Source organism: Pelophylax lessonae (genome assembly GCF_965119305.1).
Source record: "Pelophylax lessonae genome assembly, chromosome: 3".
NCBI classification, from domain to species: Eukaryota; Metazoa; Chordata; class Amphibia; order Anura; family Ranidae; genus Pelophylax; species Pelophylax lessonae.
In genome coordinates, this window is record NC_138770.1 from 4,729,276 (window position 1) to 4,752,817 (window position 23,542).

General features: G+C 46.5%; 3 protein-coding genes across 3 annotated transcripts in view; 1 reads left to right on the plus strand and 2 right to left on the minus strand.

Annotated features, from left to right (window-relative positions):
• LOC309549120 (uncharacterized protein) overlaps positions 1-19,291 on the minus strand; it is a gene marked incomplete at its 3' end in the record, with an annotated part of 1,495,124 nt that extends 1,475,833 nt beyond the window's left edge. The window contains exons 1-5 of the mRNA XM_082249157.1: positions 19,181-19,291; positions 18,846-18,980; positions 18,556-18,759; positions 12,976-13,167; positions 12,766-12,889 (exon numbers count right to left, since the gene is read on the minus strand). Of these exons, the coding sequence (XP_082105283.1) occupies positions 12,766-12,889; positions 12,976-13,167; positions 18,556-18,759; positions 18,846-18,980; positions 19,181-19,276 (751 nt within the window). The 5' untranslated portion in view covers positions 19,277-19,291. The remainder of the gene's footprint in view (positions 1-12,765; positions 12,890-12,975; positions 13,168-18,555; positions 18,760-18,845; positions 18,981-19,180) is intronic.
• LOC309549117 (uncharacterized protein) overlaps positions 1-23,542 on the plus strand; it is a 4,285,597-nt gene that overhangs the window by 4,130,592 nt on the left and 131,463 nt on the right.
• LOC309548699 (uncharacterized protein) lies at positions 3,576-8,484 on the minus strand (the record flags this gene model as incomplete). Its single annotated transcript, XM_082248658.1, has 4 exons — positions 3,576-3,580; positions 3,812-4,879; positions 5,027-5,251; positions 8,469-8,484. 4 exons carry the CDS (start codon positions 8,482-8,484, stop codon positions 3,576-3,578), a joined length of 1,314 nt encoding a protein of 437 aa, XP_082104784.1.

Consider the following 23,542-nt stretch of genomic DNA (forward strand, 5'->3'; position numbering starts at 1 on the left):
CGATGGCCCATTTCTCTATCATGTCACGCATCTGACTTTTCTGCTGGGAACTTATTTGAGCCCCAGTTGGAATTTGATCAAGGAAGATGATTGACTTTTGTGGCTTGCAGGATGTCTGGCAGGTTCCCTTCATCAGCCCCGCTATAGGGGTAGGACAGATGGCCAGTATGGGCAGGGTCCATTTACTGTATTCTTTAAGTTTGTTTACATGGCCTGTGCGCTGTGATTGGTCACAATCTTCTAGGCTAATCGCATAGATTGTCTTTTTAATTGTGCAGTTTTTTTCTGGGGGGTGAGGGACTATCAGGAGGACTTGTTGGGCCTTACTGAACTCTCATCCATGGGCCCTGAAATCATACCACATCTCCTGCCATGTCTGAGCAGCTTTGAGGTGACTGTGGGCCATGCCAGCAATTAGAGATAGCCGGTGTCCTGAACCTCCCCTTCACAATGTTCCTACAGTAAGGTCAAAGTTCAAAGGGCCTCGGACCTTCCGCCCGTATAGGAGTTCAAATGGGGAGAAGCCAAGGGACTCCTGCGGCACTTCTCAGTAAGCAAACAAAAGATGGGAAAGGAGTCTTTCCCAGTCTGCCTCACTGTCTAAAAAGACTTTCAGGATGCCTTTAATCACTTAAGCCCTGGAAGATGTTACCCCCCTTCCTGACCAGGGCCTATTTTGCGATTCGGCACTGCATGACTTTAACGGACAATTGCGCGGTCGTGCGACGCTGTACCTAAACAAATTTGACGTCCTTTGTTTCCCACAAACAGAGCTTTCTTTTGGTGGTATTTGATCACCTGTGCGATTTTTACTTTTTGCGCTATAAACAAAAATAGAGCGTCAATTTTGCAAAAATAACAATATTTTTCACATTTTTTTATATGAAATTCCCCCCCAAAAAAATGTAAAAATCAAAATTTTTTAACATTTTTGGCCAATTTGTTTTATGCTACATATGTTTGGTAAAAAAAATTGCAAAAAGCGTATTTTGATTGGTTTGCGCAAAAGTTATCGCGTTTACTAACAAAGGGAAAGATTTTTGTAATTTTTGTTGTTTTTTTTTAACTTGTAATGTCGGCAATCTGCAATTTTTTTTTGCGGTACTGCGACATTGCGGCGGACAGATCGGACCCTTGACTGACATTTTTGACACTTTTGGTGTTACCAGTGACATTACTACAGTAATCAGTGCTATACATATTAGCAGATGCCCTACAGTTGCTACTGCTGGAGCAATTCTTCGACTACACTCCAGTAGATGTCAGAAATTGGATCAAAGAAAGGAAACCTCAGACAGTGGAGGAGGCAGCCAGGCTGGCGGACGAATTCTATGAGAGCAGGCGGGTCGACCTTCACAGAGGATCATCAGGATTATGTCCCCAGTACTATCCTCAAGCGCCAGCACCACAACAATCCGGACTAATCCCTAACCCCCCGGCAAATCTATACCATAGGCCCAATGGAGTGCAGTGCCATTTGTGCAAGAAATTCGGGCACTATCAGAGAGACTGCACTCAGAAACGGAACCGCGCTTCATGGATTCAAACAGGGCCACCTTCCCCAGCCCAAGCAGCAGTTCACTACTACCACACCCACAGGCAGTCACCCAGATACCTGTCCCGCAGTGGGGTACAGTGCCACAGGTGCAAGCAGTTTGGGCACTATCAACTAGACTGTACCCAGAGCAGGAACCAAGCTGCGTGGATCCAACCAGGGTCACCCCCTTCAGCACAGATAATGGTCCCCTACTATCCCGCAGAGGTTTCCCCAGTCGTACCCAGGTTTGAACCCACTGAGGAGCAATTGGGTACCCTTCACGAGGCTATCCCAGTGCAAGCAGCTGAGGACAACAGGGCTCACCACAGACAGACTGTGAGACTAAATGGACAAGAAGCCAGGGGACTGAGAGACACTGGAGCCACCATAACCCTGGTACAACCGCACAGTGTGCTGTGGCTGTAAGGGTGGCAGGGGGAGCAATCAACAAGTTACCCACCGCCAGGGTGCATATTGATTGGGGCACCGGGGCTAAGTCAGTAGAAGTGGGCATCATGCCAGATTTACTAGCAGAGGTCTTGTTGGGGAATGACTTGGGGTGTTTAACCTCATAATTTATAACCCCGACTTCGGAAGGAGCACTTCCAGTCACCACCAGACAGCAGGAATCAGTTATGAATGCCTCACCCTCTCCAGATACCCAGATGCCTCAATGTTTGGACGGGGAGCTGTTTAAGCCAGGTTGGGGAGGATGGCATGGAGCATCTGGTGGCATATCTGAGCAGAAAACTTTTATCCAGGGAGGTCAGTTATGCCACCGTTGAAAAGAGTGTTTGGCCCTAGTGTTGGGCACTCAAGAAACTGCACCCGTATTTGTATGGACGTTCCTTTACAGTAATGACGGACCATAACCCACTTATTTGGCTCAACCGAGTAGCCGGAGATAACCCCAGACAGTTGAGATGGAGCTTGGCACTGCAGCCCTACAACTTCACTATACAATACTGGCCAGGGAAGCAGAACACCAATGCTGATGGGTTATCCCAGCAGACAGAACTGGAGAAATAGACTCTACTTCCCGGACATCCCCAAGCCGACCCGTTAGGGTTTAGGCGGGTATGCCGTCCCATGGAACTAAGGGGGAGCTATGTGACAAAATGCAAGTTTTGCCTGTAAGGGAGAGGGTTAGTTGTCAACAATGTCTCTCCAGAGGTGTGAAGATTTTGTCCCAAGTTGCCATGCTGCCGTGTACTTCTTGTGACAGATACTAATGTCATCAGCTCAACCCTCTGTCTTCTTAGACATCATTGAATATGCTGATGTGTATTGTAGAACATGAGCTCGAGGACGGTCGTCTTCCAGGTAATTGGCTCAGGCTGATTGAGTCATTGTCTTCTGTTAAGAATACTGTTTGTGGTCGTTATTCCTTAGAAATATTCATGAACTCCCATTGCTTCTGTTCAGAGGGCTAGATAATTAGTTCAGTTCTTGTATACAATTTCATCTACATGTTATAATGTAATCATTCAACCCCTGACCTGTGTGTAGTAATTTGATGAGGAGGGGATGTGTCCATGTGTGTATAAATTGACTGGGTGTGAGTTTAATAAAGAGTTTGTGTTACCCCTTCATGAAGTCTGGACTCATGTTTGGGGGAATGGGGAGCTTGATGGTATTTTCACTGGGATTTCGGGAGAAGCTGCATGGATCTCTCTCATAGAGACTATAGGATCTGTTACACTGACTCTATGAACTGATCACATTCCAATCACCGATCATCTAATCATTGGTAAAAAAGAAGACTCGGCACAGAATATTGTACGAAGAGTTTTTATTGTACAAGATCAGAATAAGCGATTACCACACAGTAATGATATGAATAAAATAAAGCTTAAATCTTTTATAATAGAATTAACAAATGTGTCAAATGTATTAATAATCATACATTGGTTGGACCAATAAAAAGCCGGCTACTTCAAAAAATCAAGCTCATGTATTGTTATGGTTTCTTGCCCGTTGCCTCGTGTGGGGAGGGATTGGTAAAGGTAGACAGTTGCGTCATGATATTACCACCCCCTTAAGCTTAAATGGCAGCCAGATGGGGCGGTACACATGGCACTGCAATTCGCACTCCTGCAAACCTCACAGTGTGTATTCTCTGATGGCTAAGAAGGCTTCCTTTTTGACCAAAACATTTCCCGCACTCAGACCATCAATAGGAAAGCTCACCTGTGTGTATTCTCTGATGTCTAAGAAGGTTTCCTTTTTCATTAAAACATTTCCCGCACTCTGAACATGAATAGGGATGCTCACCTGTGTGTATTCTCTGATGCCTAAGAAGGCTTCCTTTATGATTAAAACATTTCCCGCACTCTGCACATGAATAGGGACGCTCCCCTGTGTGTATTCTCTGATGGCTAAGAAGGCTTCCTTTTTCATTAAAACATTTCCCGCACTCTGAACATGAATAGGGATGCTCACCTGTGTGAATTCTCTTATGTCTAAGAAGGTTTCCTTTTTCATTAAAACATTTCCCGCACTCTGAACATGAATAGGGACGCTCAGCTGTGTGTATTCTCTGGTGGCTAAGAAGGTGTCCTTTTTCATTAAAACATTTCCCGCACTCTGAACATGAATAGGGACGCACACCCGTGTGTTTTCTCTGATGGCTAAGAAGGTTTCCTTTTTCATTAAAACATTTCCCACACTCTGAACATGAATAGGGACGCTCATCTGTGTGAGTTCTCTGATGGCTAAGAAGGGTTCCTTTACGATTAAAACATTTCCCGCACTGTGAACATGAATAGGGACACTCAGCCGTGTGTATTCTCTGATGGCTAAGAAGGGTTCCTTTTTCATTAAAACATTTCCCACACTCTGAACATGAATAAGGAAGGGCACCTGTGTGTAATCTCTTATGTCTATGAAAGGTTCCTTTATTATTAAAACTTTTTCCGCACTCTGAACATGAATAGGGACGCTCACCCGTGTGAATTCTCTGGTGCTGAAGAAGTTGTCTTTTTTCACTAAAACATTTCCCGCACTCTGAACATGAATAGGGAAGCTCACCTGTGTGCATTCTCTGATGGCTAAGAAGGTGTCCTTTATTATTAAAACATTTCCCGCACTCTGAACATGAATAAGGACGCTCACCTGTGTGTATTCTCTGATGGCTAAGAAGGTTTCCTTTATGATTAAAACATTTCCCACACTCTGAACATGAATAGGGACGCTCACCTGTGTGTATTCTCTGATGGCTAAGAAGGGTTCCTGTATTATTAAAACATTTCCCGCACTCTGAACATGAATAGGGAAGCTCCTTTGTGTGCATTCTCTGATGGCTAAGAAGGTTTCTTTTCTGTTTAAAACATTTCCCGCACTCTGAACATGAATAGGGAAGCTCACCTGTGTGCATTCTCTGATGGCTGAGAAGGTTTATTTTCTGTTTAAAACATTTCCCACACTCTGAACATGAATAAGGACGCTCACCTGTGTGTATACTCTGATGGCGAAGAAGTTCTTGTTTACTTTTAAAACATTTCCCGCACTCTGAACATGAATAGGGAAGCTCACCTGTGTGTATTTTCTGGTGTCTAAGAAGGTTTCCTTTTGCATTAAAACATTTCCCGCACTCTGAACATGAAAAAGGTTGCTCCCCTGTGTGAATTCTAAGGTGCTGAAGAAGGTAACTTTTTTTACTAAAACATTTCCCGCACTCTGAACATGACAATGAATTATTTCCTGTATGAACCCCTTTATGGTATAAAGAAGATTCCCTGAGATGAGATGGTTTCCCGCACCCATCGGCACTGTCAGATATTAGAGGACTATGTGAAGTATCAGGAGATTCCAATGATCTCCTCCAATGGTGAGGTCTGTCATGTATAATATGAGGAACGGGATTTACTTCTGGAGAAGATGCCATGTCATTATCTTCTGTAGTCACATCTTCCTCCGATATCCTTCTATTCCCACCACAGAGTCCGTCTGTCAGAAGACAAGAAAAATTACCAAGAGTTTTCCACACTCATATACACTGCTCAACACTTTATAATCAGAGTATAGCATCAAGTCAGGGAAACTCCTGGGATATTCATCTGGTCAGTCAAGTAGCAGAGGGGGTTGTTAATCAGTTTCAGCTTGACAGGGCTGTAGAAGGTCCTTAACCCATCAGCAGGACCGGTATCTGCTCCTTTGTGCAAGGAGGAACAGGATGAGCACTGCCAGAGCCCTACAAAATGACCTCCAGCTGGACACTGGTGTGAATGTCTCTGACCAAACAATCAGAAACAGACTTCATGAGGGTGGTCTGAGGGCCCAACGTCCTCTAGTGGGCCCTGTGCTCACTGCCCGGTGTTCCGTGAAAAAACCATACCCGTAAAAATTCCATAACCTCATCACTTCCGTTGCACCTACGTCATTGAACATCTGAGGAGCTTACTAGTGCACATTCTCGGAGGGTATAGAATTTTCACGGTAGTGTGTGTAACGTTACACCACCTCAGCTGTTGCGGCGGTTACATTAAAACAGCTCGGCTGCAATATGAGTCATCTCCGCTTCTATCCCTGTCACTTCCCTGATCTCGGCTACTAAATGTAAAAGCGGTGGCGGGTCTATGAAAATATAAATCACGGAGCCGAGATCTCCGTCATTTAGATTTCATACACCCACCGCCGCTTTTACATTTAGTAGTCAAGATCAGGGAAGTGACAGGGATAGAAGCGGAGATGACTCATATTGCAGCCGAGCTGTTTTAATGTAACCGCCGCAACAGCTGATGCGGTGTAACGTTACACACACTACCGTGAAAATTCTATACCCTCCGAGCATGCGCACTAGTAAGCTCCTCAGCTGTTCAATGACGTATTCGGAGCTGTGAGCATGTGCACTGCTATGCTGCTCAGCTGTTCCATTACGTTTCTGACAGGAAGTGACGTGGGTATGGAATTTTCACGAGGTATGGTTTTCTAACGTTACACCGGCACCGTGGAGCTTGATTGGCATTTGCCGTTGGAACACCAGAATTGGCAGCTCCACCACTGGCACCCTGTGCTTTTCACAGATGAGAGCAGGTTCACCCTGAGCACATGTGACAGACGTGAAAGGGTCTGGAGAAGCCGTGGAGAACATTATGCTGCCTGTAACATCGTTCAGCATGACCGGTTGGGTGGTGGGTCAGTGATGGTCTGGGAAGGCGTATCCATGGAGGGACGCACAGACCTCTACAGGCTAGACCAGTGTTTCTCAACTCCAGTCCTCAGGGCACACTAACAGGCCTGATTTTAAGTATCACCTTGGGGAGATCCAGACTTGAATACTGCAATCACTGAGCAGCAAATGATATCACCTGTGATATATTTCAGTTTTCTTGCAAACCTGGCCTGTTAGTGTGCCCTGAGGACTGGAGTTGAGAAACACTGGGCTAGACAATGGCACCCTGACTGCCATTAGGTATTGGGATGAAATCCTTGGACCCATTGTCAGACCCTATACTGGTGCAGTGGGTCCTGGGTTCCTCCTGGTGCACAACAATGCCCGGCCTCATGTGGTGAGAGTATGCAGCCAGTTCCTGGAGGATGAAGGAATTGATACCACTGAATGGCCCCCACACTCGCCTGACCTGAATCCAATAGAACACCTCTGGGACATTATGTATCGGTCCATCTGACGCCACCAGGTTGCACCTCAGTCTTTTCAGGAGCTCAGTGATGCCCTGGTCCAGATCTGGGAGGAAATACCCCAGGACACCATCCGTTGTCAGGCATGCATGCAAGCACGTGGGGGCCATACACACTACTGAGGACCAATCTGAGGTCCTGCAATGACATTTCACCAAAATGGACTCGCCTGCTGCATCATTTTTTCACTTTAATTTTTGGGGTGTCTTTAAATTCAGCCCTCTGTAGGGTGATAATTTTCATTTCCATCAAACGATGTGGCATCCTTTCCTTCCTAACACATTACCCAGTCCATACCAGTATAGATCCTAACACATTACCCAGTCCATACCAGTATAGATCCTAACACATTACCCAGTCCATACATAGAAACATAGAATGTGTCGGCAGATAAGAACCATTTGGCCCATCTAGTCTGCCCAATATATCTGAATCCTATGAATAGTCCCTGGCCCTATCTTATATGAAGGATAGCCTTATGCCTATCCCATGCATGCTTAAACTCCTTCACTGTATTTGCAGCTACCACTTCTGCAGGAAGGTTATTCCATGCATCCACTACTCTCTCAGTAAAGTAATACTTCCTCATATTACTTTTAAACCTTTGCCCCTCTATTTTAAAACTGTGTCCTCTTGTGGTAGTTTTTCTTCTTTTAAATATGCTCTCCTCCTTTACCGAGTTGATTCCCTTTATGTATTTAAAAGTTTCTATCATATCCCCTCTGTCTCTTCTTTCTTCCAAGCTATACATGTTAAGGTCCTTTAACCTTTCCTGGTAAGTTTTTTCCTGCAATCCATGTACTAGTTTAGTAGCTCTTCTCTGAACTCTCTCTAGAGTATCAGTACCAGTATAGATCCTAACGCATTACCCAGTCCATACCAGTATAGATCCTAACACATTACCCAGTCCATACCAGTATAGATCCTAACACATTACCCAGTCCATACCAGTATAGATCCTAACACATTACCCAGTCCCTACCAGTATAGATCCTAACACATTACCCAGTCCCTACCAGTATAGATCCTAACACATTACCCAGTCCACACCAGTATAGATCCTAACACATTACCCAGTCCATACCAGTATCTAGGTCCTGAATCTAGGGAAGCAGCTGGCAACACTGAGAAGAATCTCCACACTGAAGGAGAGCTGGGAACGTACCCGTCAAGTAAAAGCAGGGGCCTGCACAGAGGAGGGCGGAGATACAAGGGTGCAGGCATCAGAGCAGAGTAGTTGGGTGACAGTTAGGAAGGGTAGAAGAGAACAAGGCACTTGTCATACTCTCACCAATGAGGCCGAGCATTGTCGAGCACCCCAATAAATACGCCCTGTTGCGTGATGTTGGGGAAGCCAGTCAGGGACCAGCATTGCTGGAGCAGAGTGACGCCCCTAGCTGCCAGGGGAAGAACTCCTCCAGTGAGGGCGGGAGCAAGGGAAAGGAAAGACAGGTTCTGGTGGTAGGGGACTCAATTATTAGAAGGACAGAGAGGGCAATCTGTCAAAAAGACTGTAAGTGCCGAACTGCCTGTTGTTTACCGGGCACTCGGGTTTGTCACATCACGGATCTGGTGGACAGATTACTGGGTGGGGCTGGGGAAGACCCAGCTGTCATGGTACACGTGGGTAGCAATGACAAAGTCACAGGGAGATGGAGGAGAGTCCTAAAAAACGATTTCAGGGACTTAGGAGCTAAGTTGAGGAATAGGCCCTCCAAGGTAGTATTTTCAGAAATACTGAGAGGCAGCGGGAGATTAGGGAAGTAAACAAGTGGCTGAGGAGCTGGTGTAGTAAGGAGGGCTTCAGGTTCCTGGAGAACTGGGCCAACTTCTCAGTCTTTAGTAGGGACGGATTGCACCTAAATGGGGAGGGTGCAAACGTACTGCGTGAGAAGATGGCCAACAAGTTAGAGGGGCTTTTAACCACTTGCCGACCGCTCACTGGAGCTCTACTGCGGCAAAGTGTCTCGTTCCCGTCCAGCGACCGACGTCGCTGGACTCCTCCCCTTGTGGGCGGCACACGCGCACCGCCGGAGGCTCGCTCCCGCTGTATTAAGTCACAGCGGGAGTCGGGCCAGGGGATGAGCGGCGGTGATCACTGCCGCTCTTCCCTGATCGCCGGGGAATCGAGTTTGGAGATCTGCCCGCTTGTGTAAACAAAGCGGGCGGATCTCCTAAGTGACAGACAGTGACAGATTGCAGGGTTCAGCATAGCTGAACCTGCGATCTGTCCCTGTGTCACTCAGTCACCTCCCCCCACACACGTTACTAAGCACCAGGCATACATTAACCTCTCCCTCTCCAATAAAATTAACCCCTTCCCTGCCTGTGTCATTTTTACAGTAACAGTGCATATTTATAGCACTGATTACTGTAGTAATGTCACTGGTACCCCAAAAGTGTCAAAAATGTCAGTCAAGGGTCCGATCTGTCCTCCGCAATGTCGCAGTCCCGCAAAAAAAAAATCGCAGATCGCCGCTATTACTCTTTAAAAAAAAACACCAAAAATGACAGAAATCTTTCCCTTAGTTAGTAAACACAATAACTTTTGCGCAAACCAATCAAAATACGCTTATTGTGATTTTTTTTACCAAACATAGGTAGCAGAAAACAAATTGGACAAAATTTTTTAAAAATTTTGATTTTTACATTTTTGGGGGGGGGGGGGGGGGAATTTCATATAAAAAAATGTGAAAAATATTGTTATTTTTTTCAAAATTTACGCTCTTTTTTTGTTTATAGCGCAAAAAGTAAAAATTGCACAGGTGATCAAATACCACCAAAAAAAAGCTCTGTTTGTGGGGGAAAAAAGGACGTAAATTTCGTTTGGGTACGGCATCGCACGACCGTGCAATTGTCAGTTAAAGTTGCACAGTGCCGAATCGCAAAAAGTGGCCTGGACGTAAGACAGCAAAATCCTCTGGTGGTAAAGTGGTTAAACTAGGTTATGGGGGGAGGGTACAGATGTAGAATTAGCCAGAGGGGAGCAAGGTTCAGCGGGCACAAATGGGGACATTAGCGGTAGGGTGTTCAGAGTTCCTAAACCCAAGGTGGGTATGGGGAAAAATCGCAAGAGCAGCTTAAAAACATCCAACGAGGATATAGTATGTATCCGGACAAAATTACGAGGTCTGTATACAAATGCCAGAAGCCTGGCCAAAAAGATGGGAGAGTTGGAGCTGCTGATGTATGAGGAGAACTTAGATTTTGTGGGATTTCAGAGACCTGGTTTGACAGCTCTCATGATTGGCTGGCAACCATTCAGGGGTATTCCCTTTATCGCAGAGATAGAGGAGGTAAAAAAGGGGGAGGGGTATGTCTGTATATTACGAACAGTGTACAGGTAAATATGGGGGATGATATTAATAATGGAGCTATGGACGAGGTAGAATCCCCAGTGCAGTCCAAAGGGGGATACAGTTAAAAGAGCAAAACTAAACCCTGGGTGGCTAAACTCCAACATAAAAAGGCATATTAATACTAAAGAAAAGGCCTTCAAAAACTACAAGGCTGAGGGGTCATTGGCAGCATTCCAACACTACAAAGAGTGCAATAAGAAATGTAAAGGCGGAATCAAGGCGGGCAAAATAGAACACGAGAGACATATAACGGAAGAGAGTAAAAAAAACCCAAGAAATTCTTTAACCACTTGCTACCCACCCACCATCAAATGACGGCGGAGCGGTACAGCTATCATATGACGGCGCACCAGAACAGCCTCTCCCGGGGGCGCGCAGAGCGGCGATTGTGGCCGCGCCGAGTCCTAGCAATCTTGGTAAAGAGTCAATGAGATGACTCTTTACCCATGTGATCGGCTGTGTCCATTCACAGCCGGTCACAAGTAAATGAGGAAGTGCCGTTATTCGGCTCTCCTCGCCTCACACTGTCAGAGTGTGAGGCGAGGAGAGCCAATCAGCGTCTCCTCCTCATAGGGGAGACAAGGACAGGTAATCAGGGCACTGATCATCAAAATGTAAATAAATTGCCAATTACTGCCCACCATCAGTACCCACAGTGCTGCCAGTCAGTGCCTGCTCATCTAGGCACTGATGGCCACTGACTGGCAGCACTATGGACACTGATTGTGGGCACTGATGGTGCTGCCCATCAGTGCTCATCAGTGCCACCCGTCAGTGCCCATCATAGCCACCTGTCAGTGCCGCCCACCAGTGACGCCTCTTAGTGCCCATCAGTGCCACCTCTCAGTGCCCGTCAGTGCTGCCTATCAGTGCTCAATAGTGCCACCTATCAGTGCAGCATATTAGTACCACCTCATCAGTGCCCATCAGTGCAGCCTATCAGTGCCCATCAGTGCTGTCTCATCAGCGCACATCAGTGAAGGAGAAAAATTATTTTTTTTCAAAATTTACTCACAGAAAATAAGAAATTTTTTTTCAAAATTTTGTCTTTTTTTGTAAGAAATAAGAAACCCAGAAGTGATTAAACACCACCAAAAGAAAGCTCTATTTGTGGGAAAAAAAGGATAAAAATGTCATATGGTTACAGTGTAGCATGACCGCGTAATTTTCATTCAAAATGTGAGAGCGCTGAAAGCTGAAAATTGGCCTGGGCAGGAAGGGGGTGAAAGTGCACTGTATAGAAGTGGTTAGTATATAAATAGTAAGAAAGCGAGGCCAGAACACATTGGCCCCATAAAAGACTATGAAGGAAATGTGGCCACAGAGGACAGAGAGATGGCAAAAGTGCTAAATAATTTCTTCACAAAAGAATTGGGGGGCTATACTAACCCAGCTTGTAATGATAAATGAAATAATACACCTCAGGAAGTACCGCCATGGCTAACAGAAGATAGACTTAGAACTAAACTAGAGAAACTTAACATGAATAAATCCCCGGGACCAGATGGCTTGCAACCGAGGGTTCTTAAAGAGCTCAACCAGGTGATTGCCAGACCATTATTCTTGATCTTTAAGGATAGTCTACAGACGGGTATGGTGCCAGCTGATTGGAAAAAAGCCAACGTGATACCAATATTTAAAAAAGGGCCAAGATATATCCCGGGTAACTATAGGCCGGTCAGCCCAACATCAGTAGTCTGCAAGATTTTGGAGGGGATGTTAAGAGACTATATACAAGACTTTAGTAATGGAAACAATATTATTAGTAGTAATCAGCATGGATTCATGAAAAATTGTTCTTGCCAGACCAATTTAGGGGTCAGGACTATGTAATGTACAACATAAAGTATATAGTGCAGGGGTCAGGAGTATATAATGTACAACATAGAGTATATAGTGCAGGGGTCAGGAGTGTGTAATGTACAACATAGAGTATATAGTGCAGGGGTCAGGAGTATGTAATGTACAATATAGAGTATATAGTGCAGGGGTCAGGAGTATGTAATGTACAATGTATATTATGTAGTGTAAGGGTCAGGACTCATAATCTTGGTATTCAGTAATCAGTGGGGTCCTAAATGCTCACATGAGACAAGTTGCTGAGGTCCCACACCACTGCCTCCCATCTCCTGAGACTGAATACATTGTTTCTATGTGTTTATCAGATGATGGGGGATCTAGGTGGAGCCTCCATACTGCTCTCTCCTTTACAATAAAGTCTCCTCTTACCCGGTGATCTGAGGGGCGGCTGATTGTCCATCATGACGTCCTTGTAGAGATCCTTGTGTCCTTCTAAATACTCCCACTCCTCCATGGAGAAATAGACAGTGACATCCTGACACCTTATAGGAACCTGACACACACAATGATACAGTCACCATCCAGACACATCCCTTGTCTGTTACTGGATAATGTCCCAGAATTCCCAGCACCACTCACCTCTCCTGTCAGCAGCTCCATCATCTTCTTGGTGACTCCTAGAACCTTCTGCATGTTGTGTCTTGTATGGATCAGGGATAGATGTGGGGAGATGGTGATGGGATTCTGGATTCTCGAGGATCTTGTGGTCCTATTATGAGATCTCCTTCTTGTGTCATTTTTAGTAGATTTCTTCATTATCACTGTACAGTTCTGTGTTATAGAAAGATAAATATCACTCTCCCACAGGGACATCTTATTATCATCACGGGCCCCTGGGTAAAGTAATGTACTGGGGCCCCTACCAGCCTGCTCAAATTTACTAAAATAAAAGAATAAATAGTTGATAGAATTAAACATATTTATTATTACTTTCAATATAATAGATTTTATACAATGAGAATACATGACACAAATCAAAGAGTAATCAACACAGGGCACAGGAGAGTAGAAAGGCACGGTACAGGGAAGTAGAAGGACATGGTACAGTGGAGTAGAGGGGCACTGTACAGGGGAGCAGAAGGGCACGGTACAGGGGAGTAGAGGGGCACGGTACAGGGGAGCAGAAGGGCACGGTACAGGGGAGTAGAGGGGCACGGTACAGGGGAGTAGAGGGGCACGGTACAGGGGAGTAGAGGGGCATGGTACAGGGGAGTAGAGGGGCACAGTACAGGGGAGTAGATGGGCACCGTACAGGGGAGTATATGGGCACCATACAGGGGAGTAGATGGGCACCGTACAGGGGAGTATATGGGCACCGTACAGGGGAGTAGATGGGCACGGTACAGGGGAGTAGAGGGGCAGGGTACAGGGGAGTAGAGGGGCACAGTACAGGGGAGTAGATGGGCACGGTACAGGGGAGTAGAGGGGCACAGTACAGGGGAATAGGAGGGCACAGTACAGGGGAATAGGAGGGCACAGTACAGGGGAATAGGAGGGCACAGTACAGGGGAATAGGAGGGCACAGTACAGGGGAATAGGAGGGCATAGTTCAGGGGAGTAGGAGGGCACATTACATGGGAATAGGAGGGCATAGTACAGGGGAGTAGGAGGGCACAGTACAGGGGATAAGAGTGGTATAGTACAGGGGAGTAGAGGGGCACGTTACAGGGGAGTAGAGGGGCACTGTACAGGGTAACAGAAGGGCATGGTACAGTGGAGTAGAGGGGCACTGTACAGGTGAGCAGAAGGTCACAGTACAAGGGAGTAGAGGGGCACAGTACAGGGGAGCAGAAGGGCACGGTACAGGGGAGTAGAGGGGCACGGTACAGGGGAGTAGGGCATGGTACAGGGGAGTAGAGGGGCATGGTACAGGGGAGTAGAGGGGCACAGTACAGGGGAGTAGATGGGCACCGTACAGGGGAGTATATGGGCACCATACAGGGGAGTAGATGGGCACGGTACAGGGGAGTATATGGGCACCGTACAGGGGAGTAGATGGGCACGGTACAGGGGAGTAGAGGGGCACGGTACAGGGGAGTAGAGGGGCACAGTACAGGGGAATAGGAGGGCACAGTACAGGGGAATAGGAGGGCACAGTACAGGGGAATAGGAGGGCACAGTACAGGGGAATAGGAGGGCACAGTACAGGGGAGTAGGAGGGCACAGTACAGGGGAATAGGAGGGCACAGTACAGGGGAAAAGGAGGGCATAGTTCAGGGGAGTAGGAGGGCACATTACATGGGAATAGGAGGGCATAGTACAGGGGAGTAGGAGGGCACAGTACAGGGGATAAGAGTGGTATAGTACAGGGAAATAGAAGGGCACGGTACAGGGGAGTAGAAGGGCACAGTACAGGGGAGTAGAGGGGCACAGTACAGGGGAGAAGAAGGGCACAGTACAGGAGAAGAAGTATAGGGGATAAGAAGGGCACAGTACAGGGGAGTAGAGGGGCACAGTACAGGGGAGACAAAGTACAGGGGAGCAGAGGGGCATGGTACAGGGGAGCAGAGGGGCACGGTACAGGGGAGAAGATGGGCACAGTACAGGGGAGAAGAGGGTCACAGTACAGGGGAGAAGAGGGGCACAGTACAGGGGAGAAGAAGGGCACAGTACAGGAGAAGTATAGGGGATAAGAAGGGCACAGTGCAGGGGGAGTAGGAGAGGCACAGTACAGGGGAGTAGAAGGGCGCAGTACAGGGGAATAGAGGGGCACAGTACAGGGGAGTAGAAGGGCACAGTACAGGGGAGTAGAAGGGCACAGTACAGGGGAGAAGAGGGGCACAGTACAGGGGAGTAGAAGGGCACGGTACAGGGGAGTAGAGTGGCGCAGTACAGGGGAGTAGAGGGGCACAGTACAGGGGAGTAGAGGGGCACAGTACAGGGGAGTAGAGGGGCACGGTACAGGGGAGTAGAGGGGCACTGTACAGGGTAACAGAAGGGCATGGTACAGTGGAGTAGAGGGGCACTGTACAGGTGAGCAGAAGGTCACAGTACAAGGGAGTAGAGGGGCAAAGTACAGGGGACCAGAGGGGCACGGTACAGGGGAGTAGATGGGCACGGTACAGGGGAGTAGAGGGGCACGGTACAGGGGAGTAGAGGGGCAAGGTACAGGGGAGCAGAGGGGCAAGGTACAGGGGAGTAGATGGGCACCGTACAGGGGAGTAGATGGGCAAGGTACAGGGGAGTAGAGGGGCACGATACAGGGGAGCAGAGGGGCACGGTACAGGGGAGTAGAGGGGCACGGTACAGGGGAGTAGATGGGCATGGTACAGGGGAGTAGAGGGGCACAGTACAGGGAAGTAGAGGGGCACGGTAAAGGGGAATAGAGGGGCACCATACAGGGGAATAGAGGGGCACGGTACAGGGGAATAGAGGGACACAGGGGCACGGTACAGGGGGATAGAGGGGCACAGTACAGGGGAATAGAGTGGCATGGTACAGGGAAGTAGAAGGGCACCTTTTAGGGGAGTAGAAGGGCACAGTACAGGGGAGATGAGGGGCACAGTACTGGGGAGTAAAAGGGCACAATACAGGGAAATAGGAGGGCACAGTACAGGGGAATAGGAGGGCATAGTACAGGGGAGTAGGAGGGCACAGTACAGGGGAATAGGAGGGCATAGTACAGGGGAGTAGGAGGGCATAGTACAGGGGAGTAGGAGGGCACAGTACAGGGGAATAGGAGGGCATAGTACAGGGCAGTAGGAGGGCACAGTACAGGGGAGAAGAGTGGTATAGTACAGGGAAATAGAAGGGCATGGTACAGGGGAGTAGAGGGCACAGTACAGGGGAGTAGAGGGGCACAGTACAGGGGAGTAGAAGGGCACAGTACAGGGGAGTAGAAGGGCACAGTACAGGGGAGTAGAGGGGCACAGTACAGGGGAGTAGAAGGGCACAGTACAGGGGAGTAGAAGGGCACAGTACATGGGAGTAGAGGGGCACAGTACAGGGGAGTAAAAGGGCACAGTACAGGGAGTAGAAGGGCACAGTACAGGGGAGTAGAAGGGCGCAATACAGGAGAGTAGAGGGGCGCAATACCAGGGAAGAGAAGGATACAGTAAATAAATGTTATTTGGATACAGTGTCGCACGACCACAAAATTGTCAGTTAAAATAACATAGTGCCGTATAGAAAAAATGGCCTGGTCATGAAGGGGTTAAATCTTCCAGAGCTGAAATGGTTAACCACTTAAGCCCCGGAGGATTTGGCCCTATTTAGCGATTCGGGACTGCGTGACTTTAACAGACAATTGCGCGGTCGTGCGGCGCTGTACCCAAACTAATGATGTCTTTTTTTTTCCCACAAACAGAGCTTTATTTTGGTGGTATTTGATTACCTGTGCGATTTTTATTTTTTGCACTATAAACAAAAAAAGAGCGACAATTTTGAAAAAATAACAATATTTTTCACATTTTTTTATATGAAAATGTTTTAACATTTTTCAAAAAAATTTAAAAATCAAAATGTTTTAACATTTTAGGCCAATTTGTTTTTTGCTACATATTTTTTGGTAAAAAAAATCGCAATAAACGTATTTTGATTGGTTGTTGCAAAAGTTATTGCGTTTACTAACTACGGGAAAGATTTATGTCATTTTTATTGTTTTTTTTTTTTTTAACTAGTAACGGCAGTGATCTGCAATTTTTTTTGCGGGACTGCGACATTGCGGCGGACAGATCGGACCCTTGACTGACATTTTTGACACTTTTGCTATAAATATGCACTGTTACTGTAAAAATGACACTGGCAGGGAAGGGGTTAACTTTATTGGTGATCAGTGGGTTAAGTGTATCCCTAGGGGCGTGATTCTAACTGTCAAGGGGCGTGGCTTGTTAGATCATAACAGAGACATACAATCCTACAGAGCAGGATCGCATAGCCTCTGTCATGATCTAAGGGAGAATGACAGACGGCTGTGTTTACATCAGCCGTCTGCCTTTCTCCCTCTCCTGAGCGAGATCGCGAGTGGCCAGCGGACATTGGAGCCACCGGTCACATGTGCAGGGATGGCTGTGAACGAGCGGGGGCGGGGGCAGGAGCGCGCCTCTGGTGGTGCACGCTCGCCCCCTACAGGCTCCTGGGCGAGCGAGGTAGTACTACGTCGGTTTGCCCAGGAGGGGCTGACTGCCGCAGTAAATATACTGTAGGCGGTCGGCAAGTGGTTAATTGGCAAGACTGTCAGTACATGGTTCACACTGATATTTAGGGCACTGATCATCATTGCAGCCCCATCAGTGTTGCCAATTAGTGCCTCCTCTCTGAGCTGAGAGCATCTCTGTCATGCAGCTCAGAGCCTGCACTGACAGTTCCTCCTCCCTCACACTGATGGGAGAGGAGAGAGCCGATCTGCTCCTTCTCCTCCCGCCCCTCTCCTCCTGTGTGCACCATGGGAAGGGTGAACCCCAGCAGCTGAATGATCAAATTCTGCTTAGCTTCACTCTTCCCACAGTGCACACAGGAGGAGAGGGGCGGGAGGAGAAGGCGCAGATCGTCTCTCTCTTCTCCCATCCATGCGAGGGAGGAGGAACTGTCAGTTCAGCACCTGGCTGTATGAGAGAGATGCTCAGAGTCCTGTGGCCAGCCACCCCGCTGGGGCCCCCCGAGCCCTGGTAGTTCCACCACTGGTACGTACAATTTATGTATTCATAGTACTTGTGTGGATGTTGTTATTGATTAGCAGAACATCAGAAGTCTAAGGGCTCTTTCACACGGGCGTTCCGTATGTCCGTTTTTCATCCCATCCGTTTGCGGATGAAAAACGGACATAATGTATCTCTATGTAAATACGGATGTCATCGGATGATCATCCTCTGACATCCGTTTTTTGTCAGTTCAGTTCAGTTTTTTTGAACGGAGGAGAACCCTATTTTTTCTTCCTTTCAAAAAATGGAACGGAAGCAAAAACGGATGTCAGTGGTGTCATCCGCAGACATCCGTATTTACATAGACATGCATTATGTCAGTTTTTCATCCGCAAACGGATGGGATGAAAAAACGGACATACGGACCGGATGACACAAGTGTCATCCGTGTCCGTTACAAAAAAAAAGGACCTGATCGGGCAAAAAAAAAAGGAACGCCCGTGTGAAAGAGCCCTAAAAGTGAATCAGAGTACATCCCAGTATACAGCGGAGTCAGATTTAACCCCTTCATTACACTCACCTCTCCAGGCAGCAGGCTGAGGATCTCCAGGGTGAGGTTCAATATCGTCTCATTCCGGGGAAATTCCTTCCTTACATTCTTCACAAAACTCAAATTCTGCTGATTGTCCATCATGACGTCCTTGTAGAGATCCTTGTGTCCTTCTAAATACTCCCACTCCTCCATGGAGAAATAGACAGTGACATCCTGACACCTTATAGGAACCTGACACACACAATGATACAGTCACCATCCAGACACATCCCTTGTCTGTTACTGGATAATGTCCCAGAATTCCCAGCACCGCTCACCTCTCCTGTCAGCAGCTCCATCATCTTCTTGATGACTTCTAGAATCGTCTGCATGTTGTGTCTCTCAGGTTTTAGGGAGTCACATGGAGGCACTGTGATGGTCATATGATCACCTGACTTCAGAAGAGGATATCTCTGTATTGAGGAACCAATAGGAATATCATGTTAGAATCCTAGAATCCTCCTCACCTCTCCGGTCAGGTCTATGTTTTATTAATAGAGATAAGAGTGATGTCATGTGACCTCCCAGAATCCTCCTCACCTCTCCGGTCAGGTCTGTGTTTTATTAATAGAGATATGAGTGATGTCATGTGACCTCTCAGTATCCTCCTTACCTCTCCAGTCAGCAGGTAGATGATCTCCAGGGTGAGGTTTAGTATCTTCTCAGTCATGTGAATCTGGTCCTCTTCCATCCTCATTGGTGCCATCATTTGATCTATACAGGTCTCCTTGTAGACGGATAACTTTGGGAAATGAAAGTAATAATTATATGGATGGCATTGGTCACACAGTAATAGGATGGGGATGTGAGGGGGGGGGGGAGGATAGAAGGGTTACTGTACATTTAAGGACTACTGCCCCCATGGGAACACATTTAGTTTGGACTGTTTAGTGTTTTCTATATTTTCAAGGCCTGGGACCCTCTTGACCTGCCGGATCAGAAATTCCCTTTTCTCTGTTGGGTCTGTTTGGTTTCTGAACTGGATTTGCTTAGTTTTTGATCTGCAGACAAGGAATAATAAATATGATTCTTCCTTTGACTTGTTTGCTCTGAGGCAGTGCTGTGAGGACAATGTAGGGTCATCATGATGTCCAGAAAGGGGAACTTGCTGACTCTTGGTGGGAGTTGGTGGCTAATCAGGATAATTGCTAGAACTTAGGTATACAAAGCAGACCAAGTGAAATCACTTAGTTTAGTAGGGGATAAGCCTCACCGTCTCACCTGTAGGGTGACGGATTACCTATGTGTTTAACCAGACACAAAACAGGGAGGAAGAACAGCTAACAAGGGAGCTGTTCAAAGATTGTATAATTCCCAAGCAGTGTTCAGGACTAAAAATCAAGTACTTTATTGAATATGTATTAAAAATTATAGAGAAATCACATTTATCAATAACGAGTCAATAAACACACAAGTAAAAAACAGCCCAGGCGACAACCAAAGACTAAAAATGGATCAGCTCTGTTCACTAAAAACTAGGATAGCAGATGAAAAAATAGTTAAAAAGTCGGACAGACAAAGTCCCGTTATGCTGCCGCAATGGGAAGAGGTATATACTCTCACACAGTTCCTTACTGCTAATTATAAGATTTTTTCCACAGTATTATTGATCCCTTGGGATAGATATAATACAGGAACACAGGCGATAGAGTGCCGTAGAGGTGGCTATAAGAGTTCATGCAAATCATCAGCTAGTAACGAGTGTAAAAAGTAATTCACAGCGGAGCCAACTGATGACTCGCAACTATATCATGAATCAAAGTTGCTGATGGCAGATCAAACCTCCTCTGTATAGCCACAATTGTATATACTCTCACTAGTGGTGCACCGAAATTTCGGCAACCAATATTTTCGGTCGAAAATGGGCCTATCCCATTTCGGCTGAAAACAGGTTAAAGATGCCGAAAATGAATGGCCGCTAATAGCTGTAAGAAGTGAGCCCTTCACTTCCCTGTCAGGCGGGTATCTCCACTGACCGCTCCTTTCTGTTTCTCCGCCGACACCGGGTGCTTTATTGTGAGCTACACTGGTTGGTAGGATGGCCAGCCGACTGGCGTCTAGCAACCAGCGACATTCGAGGAGAGGACCCAGCATGCACAGCGTCCTCCTCTGTGCCTATTGCAGAATGGCTCCACCCACCTCCTCCGTTTATGTGCTCTTGTGCTGCCACTGCGGAGGAAGGTAATCTGGCTGTCTGCTGTGTTCATTCTCCCTCTCTCCCTACATGTGCTCTGGTGCTGCCGCTGTGGAGAAAGGTAATCTGGCTGTCTGCTGTTCATTCTCTCTCTCATAACAGCATATACTGTATATTACTACCCTTTTAAATATACAGATCCAAAGCACCTTTGATGACTTAGGGAACAACGATCAGAAGGACATCCAGGTCATCCCTGTCTCCACCAGGCAACAAGGAACCGCCATTCACTGCCCCCTCCCACTCTTCAATTTTTGTCCTAATTTCACCCCTTGATTCTTCCTCAGCTCAGGACCAGCATTAAGGCAAAAATACCTCCATGGTATGAGTGACCCATTTTAAAAATAATTATTCCATAAAATATACTAATATAAAAAATGAATTATAAATTACCTTTATAATCAGAAAGGCTGGCACTTCTAGATGCACATGCATGTGACGTCACTTCTACTCTACAAACAAATAACTCACATGCTACCCACCATATTTTGTGGCCAAAAAAGTATTACTACAAACCCGATTCCCAAAAAGTTGGGACACTGTACAAATTGTGAATAACAACAGAATGCAGTGATGTGGAAGTTTCAAATTTCAATATTTTATTCAGAATACAACATAGATGACATATCAAATGTTTAAACTGAGAAAATGTATCATTTTAAGGGAAAAATACGCTGATTTTAAATTTTTACTTGCAATAGATTTTTATTGAAATTTACATAACATAGGAAAAACGAACAGAATCAGGGTTCAACATGAAATGGGCCGTACCAGGAAAAAAAAGAGAGAGATGAAAAACGAAACATGTACATATGCAAACAGTATATGTAGAGTATCACGTAAACAATTGAGTAAATGCTTCAAAAAACAATGTCAGAAGTCAATCAGGAAAACACATTAATCATAACTGTATTAGCAAAATCAGCCAGGTGCAGAGGAGAAGTATGGACTCTGTAACCAAACTTGCCAGTCTTTGTTGAATTTAAGACCTCGGGACGTTGAGTAGGCATATGCCTTTTCTAAAGAACACTGCAAGTTCACCAGACGGACCGCTTCCATATGGGAAGGTGCAGCGGATTGCTTCCAGTTTCTCGCTATGACTGTTTTGGCAGCTATCAAGATATGTACAGTAACCATCCTCATAAAGGGCGGGATTGACTCCAGGCCCAATGAGAGGAGGGCTAAAGCAGGATTGGGTGGTGTGAGAATTCCAGTAGTGGTAGACAGAACTCAAAGATCTTTCTCCAAAAGCTAGAAAGTCTTTTACAGGACCAAAATGTGTGTAGTAGCGATCCTACTTGGTCACAGTTACGCCAACAAAGAGGGCTCTGAGAGTCATACATTTTAGATAGGCGATACGGCGTCAGATACCACCGTGTGAGGATTTTTTGCGCTTGCTCCCAGTGATTGACACATTGGGTGGATTTATAGGAGCTACGAATGGTAAGTTTCCACTGTGTTTCGGAGAAAGACGATTGAAGTTCCCCCTCCCACGCTATCATGTGTGCAAGAACGCCAATTTTTGTCCAAGGATATTATAGACTAAGGAAATACCTTTTGTTGGAGGAAAGGGGGATGTAAGGAATTGCCATACTTGCAAGGGGAGACAAATTACAGGAGGAGGGTGTTTGCGCAGGAAACTTGATAGACTATTGTGCTGGGAGATTGAATTCACGCCTTAATGTCTCGAAAGGTTTGATGGAGTTGGTCTGGAAGAGTTGGGTAATTGTGTTGATGCCGGCCGCTTGAAACCTGGAAAGATTGGTGCAGGGGAGCAGTGTAGATAGTGTGGTGATCGGGAGAGGAATGGGCCTAGACAGCGGGGTTGCAGGAAGATGCGCAAGGAGGAATCTCCATGATGATAAGGTAGCTTGTGTGGGCAAGGGCAGAGATTGCAGGTTCAATGACTTCCACATGTCTGCCAACAGCAGGGTAGAGAGGTCGGTGGTTTTTAAGAGTGTGGATTCTATAGAAATCCAGGGTATGGTAGGATGATCTGCAAACCAGTGGCGCAATGGAGCTAGGCGAGATGCAGTGTAGTAATCAGCGAGATCGGGGAGCCCTAGGCCTCCCACCGACTTGTGTCTAATCATATGAGTGTGAGCACATCTAGCCCTCTTCTTCTGCCAGACAAACGTGCGCAGTAGCTTAGTTGGGGGGAAAATGTATTTCTTGGGAAAAAGTAGGGGTAGAGTGCGAAAAATGTATAAGATTTTGGGTAAGCATACCATTTTGAACGCGGCAATTCTACCAATCCAAGATAGTTCGGAAGTTCTGAGCTTGGTGATATATATTGAGAATAATCTGGTAGGACTTGAATCGTTGCGACTTGGTCTGGGAGGCGGTCTTTACGCCTGAAGGTATCCAAAAAATTTTCCTTCGCCCGGAAGAAGTGGATCCGAAGCAGCACATCTCTGGGTACTTCCTGCGGAAGGAATGCTGGTTTGGGGATCCGATGGATCCTATCTATGGTCAAGTCCACGTTTGTCAGCTCAGGGACAGCCTGCAGGAAAGGTAGGACGGTCTCAGGTATGCCACAAAGTTTCAAGTTGTTTCGCCAAGATCTATCTTCTAAGTCAGCAATTTTAGCCAGCATGTGGCGAATGTCATCTTGTTGGGCAGTATGAGAGTCCACTAGAGTATTGTATGAAATGGTAAACTCGTCCATTTTATTTTCTACGGTATTAACTCTGTCACCAAGACCATGCAGTTATTTTTGGCAATAGGCAATGGAGGCTGTAACATTGGCTTGCATGGACTTGTGCAACATGGACATCATGT